Below are 6,293 nucleotides of genomic sequence, written 5' to 3'. Positions count from 1 at the left end.
TTCTAAGTTTGCATATATCGATCCTGCTTAAAAGATCCGCCAAAAATACACATGGGCATCAATGGAGGATAAGCGGAAACTAAGCAATCGTCCGTGTATTTTGGAGTGCACCAAGAACACAACTTCATCTCGCAACGTGATTACTTTGTTGTACATGCCGCGTTTGTGTATGTAGTTGTGTTCTTGGTGCACTCCAAAATACACATGGTACCTTTATGAATCTTTATATAAGAACAATCTCATGCATTTTAAATGAAGGAACTATGAAAATCTACCGATTCAAAAATTTAAGCCGTATTCAAAGAAAATAAAACTAGAGTTTGCAGGATGAAGAGAAATTGGGCACGTGAGGGTTGCTAGCTTGTTCCTAACACAAAATCTGAAGGACCAGCTACTTTCCGTGCTCAGCAACAGTAGCCTCCTCGTTGCCAGTTCACGCAAAAGAAAAAGAAAAAAAAAAAACTCCTCGTCGCCAGCTTCTATTGAGCTCCAATGCCTTCACCTTGCATGGTGCAAGTAGGAGCGGCTGCTCCGCTGCTGCCTTGTCCTGCATGTCAGCAGTGGCGGAGCCAGAAAAAATGTATGACCAGGGCCGACTTAGCATGGCAACACTTTTGTACACAAAAATTTTCAAAAATAGAAACTGAAACTGATGTAATAGCAAAATATTTCTCCATTGATTATACCACCATTCATTTTCCATAACAAAAGGATATTGTTGAATTGCACATCACACAGAAGAAAAATCTAGAAAATAGAAATACAGAGGAACTAACTTGTTTCAACTAAATTGCACTCGACGTGGTGATTCATCGAACTCATATATAACTGCATCTATTGATATTCCAACTGCAATCTCCTTTTCAATATAAATTACGAAGCAATCCCTTAGTAATTCATCTTCCATTTTATTCCGAAGCCTTGTCTTCACAAGTTTCATTGCAGAAAATGCACGTTGTGTCGTTGCAGTTGAAACCGGTAAAGTAAGTACAAGTCGAATCAATCTGTTCATGAGGAAATAGACAAATAGTTAATACTTTTAGAAAAATAAATCATTTAATACAGCATCAGAGAACATTATATACCTGTCAATCAAGTGGTATTCATCTGATTTCCCAGTTGCTGCAAGCTGTTGACAAAGTTCAGATATCGTTGTCAAATTCTGAAACTTCGGGTTTGTGAGTATATCATTCTCATAATGCCGTAACTGACATCTCAGATTATTTCTTTCTTGTTCTTCAAAATCAGCAGGATAGAATTTTGAAGCTAGAGAACATATATTATCAATGTTAAATGAAGTGAATGCATTCTTAGGATCCAACGAAGTGGACAAAATGAGAAGCTCTATTGCTTGTTTGTTGAATCTGCAATTCAACTCATGTGCTTGTTGATCAACGGCAACCATGAAAACATCACACCGATAATGATGCTCCACTGTAGTCTCATCCTCTGCACGAGAATTAATGAAATCCACATAGAACTCGCTGAAATCTAGTATTTTAACTCCGTGTTTCCCAAAAAGAAAGCACATCAGCTTTAAGCTTGCTCCAACCATTATCTCTGAGCTCCTGAATCAATATTTTTGTAGTCTTAACATCATCCATGGCATTTACAATATCTTGAGATTTCTTTTGCAACTTTTTGCATAGCATGTCTGTGATCCCCATAAGTTCTTTCATGACATGCAAAATAAATATGAAGTCAAACGACATCATTAGCTTAACAGCACCATAGGCCTTTGCTCGTGCTGTAGGTGAACTACCTGACCCTTTGGCAGTAGCAATGCTTTTAAGTACCAAAAATGTAGGTCTGTATAATTTCAAAAGGCTGCAAACAGAAGCATAGTGAGAACTCCACCTAGTGTCACAAGGCCGCGGTAAAGTGCCAACTTGATTAGCCCCACTTCCAGTTTCAAGCTCACTTAGCTCAATCAGACGCTCCATTTCAGCAACTTGATTAGCATGTAGCTCATCACTTCTCGTACTAGAAGACACAACAGTATTGACAGCAAGAGCAAGATGGTCAAAAAAGTTGTGCACATCAGCTACTTCTTTAGATGCAGCAACTAGAGCAAGCTGCAATTGATGAGCAAAACAATGGATGTAATATGCATAGGGACACTCTTCCATGAACTTGTCTTGTAGTCCGTTCCACCCCCCACGCATGTTACTAGCACCATCGTATCCTTGTCCACAGATATTGTGCACATCTAACTGATATTGAGCCAAAACAGAAGATAACTCTTGTTTTAGAGTAGCCGAGGATGTATCTGCGACATGAACAATATCAAGAAAACGCTCCTGAGTGAAACCGGGTTTATCAACAAAACGAATAACCACTGCCATTTGCTCCCTTTTTGCTTCATCTCTTGACTCATCAACAAGCAAGCAAAACTTAGCATCACCAATTTCTTTACGAATTTCCCTTTGCACATTGGAAGCAATTATGTGCAGAATTTCTGTTTGAATTGGATGCGAGGTATACTTTGCATTCCCAGGAGCATTACCCAATACAACTGCACCAATTTCCTCATCATAAGAAGCTACCAATTTATCCATTTCAAGAAAATTGCCATGGTTTGTTGAATCAAGAGTTTCATCATGTCCTTGAAAGGGGCAAGCTTGGAATGCTAACCACCGTAGTGCATCAATTGTTACTCTCAGTCGCAACCTATTCTTCTTGATATCCTCGTCGGTTTGCTTCACCATTAACTGCTCTATTTGACATGGCTTGTCCTTGAAATTATCATGGCATTTCACAGCATAACTATGAGCAGATTTACTATCTTTCCCATGTGAGTTAAGAAAGCACATTTCTGACCATTATTTACTCTCTTCCGCTTTCTGAAACCTTGCACTATAAACACATCAGACCCTTTCTTCCCAAGTGGCTTATTACAAAACAAAAAGCATGGAAAACAATAGACTGCATCTTTCTCTGGCGAATATTCTAACCAAGGGAAGTCCTTAAACCAATGATACTGAAACCTACGTGGATGGACTGCTGCATCATCAGGAGGATACTCGTCCATTTTAAAATGATACGCCCCGTGCTTCATATATGCTGTACGTGCTTGTTCTTGATTATTAGGAGGATAATCCCGAATTTGGCACCGGATGCCCGGTTCCCTTTCTACTACCAAAACAGCAGCGGATTCATCATTGCCTCTCCCACTCTCTATCTGAACCTAAGGTGGCGTTGTTGACATCGGAACTCGAATTTCTTGTAGTGAGTCTTCTTGTTCATCCACCAAGTGAGGATCAACCAAGTTATTCTGTTCTGAGCCTTCAACTCTTCCTTTCTTCTGAAAAAAAGAATGCATTGTTTGCACATGCTTTCTTTTATTTTTGGCCATGATTAATTGATTATCCTAGCAAAGTTGAACACAATCGACTATGAGAATTTATCCTGGTTGGAGAATTAATAAGCCAAAACAAAACAAATGCCAGATCTGAAAATTAGATGTGAAGATTGAGAAAGAGGAAGAGTTTGGGGTCATGGATCTGTACCTTGCAGCGCCTAGAAGAAGAGCAGTCGGCGGCCGCGGCCAGCGAACGGGAGGGAGGGAACCAGAGAAGGGGAAGGATTTGGGGCTGGGCGGCTTCCCGGTTTGTCTCCTTGGAGGGTTCGACCAAGGGAGGGGGCCGGGGAGAAGAAATTTGGGGAAGATAAACAAGGTTGGATGCCCCCGCAGTGAGATGGAGCGATGGGCTGCCTCCTGCCTCTTTTACGTTTGCTTTGGAGCAATATAGTAATAGGAAAAAGGAAAAGTCAGGAATCTCTTTACCAATAGAATAATACTTAGGATTTACTGTGCCACCAAGTGTTGTTGCACCGGTGCTGCAGTGCACATGGGGAGGGCCACACAATGTAATAAGGAAACTGAACACTCTGCAGCCAGTAGGAAAGATGCAGCCTCGTCGAATAGCAAGCCTCGAGGGGAAGAGGAGGTCAATTCCCCAAAGAAGAAACCAACTTACAAGAGAAAGGGAGGACCGCAGCACGAAAAAGTTTATCATAGGGTTGACCCTCTGGCTCTACCAAGCCCTGCAAATATGACAAGTCCAGATGGTACTCCTACTGATATGGTGGTATTTACAGCTCAGAGAACTGATGGCTCGGGGCCAATAGATGGAGATGCGGGTGCTGGCTCGAGAGTGAAGGAACCAGAATCAAAGAAGAAGAAGCCTACCCCTCCATCCTCTGAAAATTCAGCAGTGGCTGCTGGTCAGCCCTGCCAGGAGCCATGAAATGCCTGAGTTGGAACTGCCGGGGGCTTGGGAACCACGAGGCAGTTTGGGAGCTTTGGAAATTGATGAAGCAAGAAGTGCCCACCTTGCTCTTTGTTTCAGAGACGAAGATCAGGGCTAGAAGAGTAGAGATCCTGCAACAAAGTCTTGGCTTTGCGGGATGCTTTGTGGTGGATAGTGCAGGACTAAGCGAAGGAATCGGTCTGTTCTGGTCAAGTGATGTTAAGGTTGAGTTGAAAAATTACAGTTCTGGACACATTGATGTTATGGTTCAGAAAGCTGATGTTATGGTGCGCCAAGAAAAGAACATAGACACCATAGTTGGCACTGTTTGAGAATGATGCATGCAATACCGCACCAGGCATGGATGTGCCTTGGAGATTTTAATGAAACACTGTTTGGAACTGAGCATTTCAGCACGGCTGCGAGGCCAGAAGTGCAGATGTTAGCTTTTCGGAAAGCACTGGAAGATTGTTCCCTGCAGGATCTTGGGTTCTCAGGGGTACCGTACACATGGGATAATAAGCAAGGGGGTGATGAATGTGAAAGCCCGCCTTGATCGAGGTGTAGCGAACGAGGAGTTCCTACAAAGGTTTGACCCTTTGCGTGTTCGCCATATCAGTGCGGTGGAATCAGATCACTGCTTTGTGTTGGTTGAGTCACAACAAGTGCAATATCGGGGGCCAAACTGTTTCGCTATGAACATGTTTGGCAGTCCCATGTTGAGTATGATAACTTTGTTGCTGAGGCATGGAGAAGGAACCATGCTGGACAGGGACTTGCAGGCATACAGGACACTTTGCAAAAACTCCAAAGCGATCTTGGAGCGTGGGGTGCTGGGGAGTTTGGATGTATTGCCAAAAAGGTGAAGAAACTACAAGCTAAACTTGAAATTTTGAGGAAGCAATCTATAGGCAGGGGTCCGAATGATGAAGAGAAGGCCACGGTGCTGCAACTTCGTGAGGCTTTAAGCAAGAAGAAGTTTGGATGAGGCAGCGCTCTCGTGTGCCTTGGCTTCGGAAAGGTGACCGTAACATGGCTTAGTATCATGCGCAAGCGGCGCAGCGCAAACGTATGAATAGAATTTCCAATCTTCGACGGGCGGACGGATCAGTGTGTGCGTCTGAGCAAGAAGATATGGTGGAAGTGCAGTCTTTCTATCAGCATTTGTACTCTTCACAAGGTTATAATGATATGAACGAGCTGCTACAGTTTGTCCCCGAACGCGTAACGGGTGATATGAATCTATTGCTTGATAAACCCTATGAACTGGAGGGGGTCCCAACAGCCCTCTTTCAAATGTCACCATTGAAAGCTCCGGGTGTCGACGGGTTTACGGCGGGCTTCTTCCAAAGACACTGGAATATACTTCAAGGAGATTTAGTACCAGCTATTTTGGGATTTCTTAATGGAGGCGAGCTGCCTTTGGGATTCAATGACACATCGATCACACTCATACCAAAGGTACGCAACCCTCAGTGTATTGCTCAATACCGACCCATCTTGTTATGCCCGGTGCCCTACAAGATTGGGGCTAAGATGATTACTAACCGCTTAAAAGATCTTATGGACACAGTGATCGGTGAGGAGCAAAGTGCTTTTGTCCCTGGCAGGTTGATTACTGATAATGTTGTGGTAGAGTTCGAGAGTGTCCACACAATGAGAAGGAGGAAAAGGGGGAAGAACTACTCGTGTGCTGTCAAGTTAGACATGATGAAGGCCTACGACCGAGTTGAATGGCACTACCTCGAGGCAATCATGACAAAGCTTGGTTTCAGCGGAATTTTGTCTCACTTATAATGAAGTGTGTTACTTCGGTTCGGTTTACAATAAGAGTCAATGGAGAACTTTTGCCGTACTTTACTCCGTCATGTGGTTTGCGTCAAGGCGATCCAGTATCTCCTTTTCTCTTCCTGTTATGTGCAGAAGGGCTCACATCTTAGTTGAACTCTTATGGTTCTCCGCATATTGACAGAGGCATCCGTGTGTCCGTACGAGCACCATGGGTGAGCCATTTGTTATTTGCCGATGATAGTCTTATCT

General features: G+C 43.2%; 1 protein-coding gene across 1 annotated transcript; it reads right to left on the bottom strand.

Moving 5' to 3' along the window:
* Window positions 1-655: 655 nt before the first annotated feature.
* Window positions 656-3,732, bottom strand: LOC123096200 (zinc finger MYM-type protein 1). Its single transcript, XM_044517845.1, has 3 exons — window positions 3,510-3,732; window positions 1,086-3,370; window positions 656-1,004 (listed from the first exon to the last, which is right to left on the bottom strand). The coding sequence occupies exon 2, from the start codon at window positions 2,811-2,813 to the stop codon at window positions 1,500-1,502; it is 1,314 nt and encodes a 437-aa protein (XP_044373780.1). The 5' UTR covers window positions 2,814-3,370; window positions 3,510-3,732; the 3' UTR covers window positions 656-1,004; window positions 1,086-1,499.
* Between the last annotated feature and the right edge of the window lie 2,561 nt (window positions 3,733-6,293).

The sequence above is a fragment of the Triticum aestivum genome, chromosome 4D (genome assembly GCF_018294505.1).
Source record: "Triticum aestivum cultivar Chinese Spring chromosome 4D, IWGSC CS RefSeq v2.1, whole genome shotgun sequence".
NCBI lineage: Eukaryota > Viridiplantae > Streptophyta > Magnoliopsida > Poales > Poaceae > Triticum > Triticum aestivum.
The sequence above is the reverse complement of the archived record's forward strand: the minus strand, read 5'-3'. Positions and strand labels throughout refer to the sequence as shown.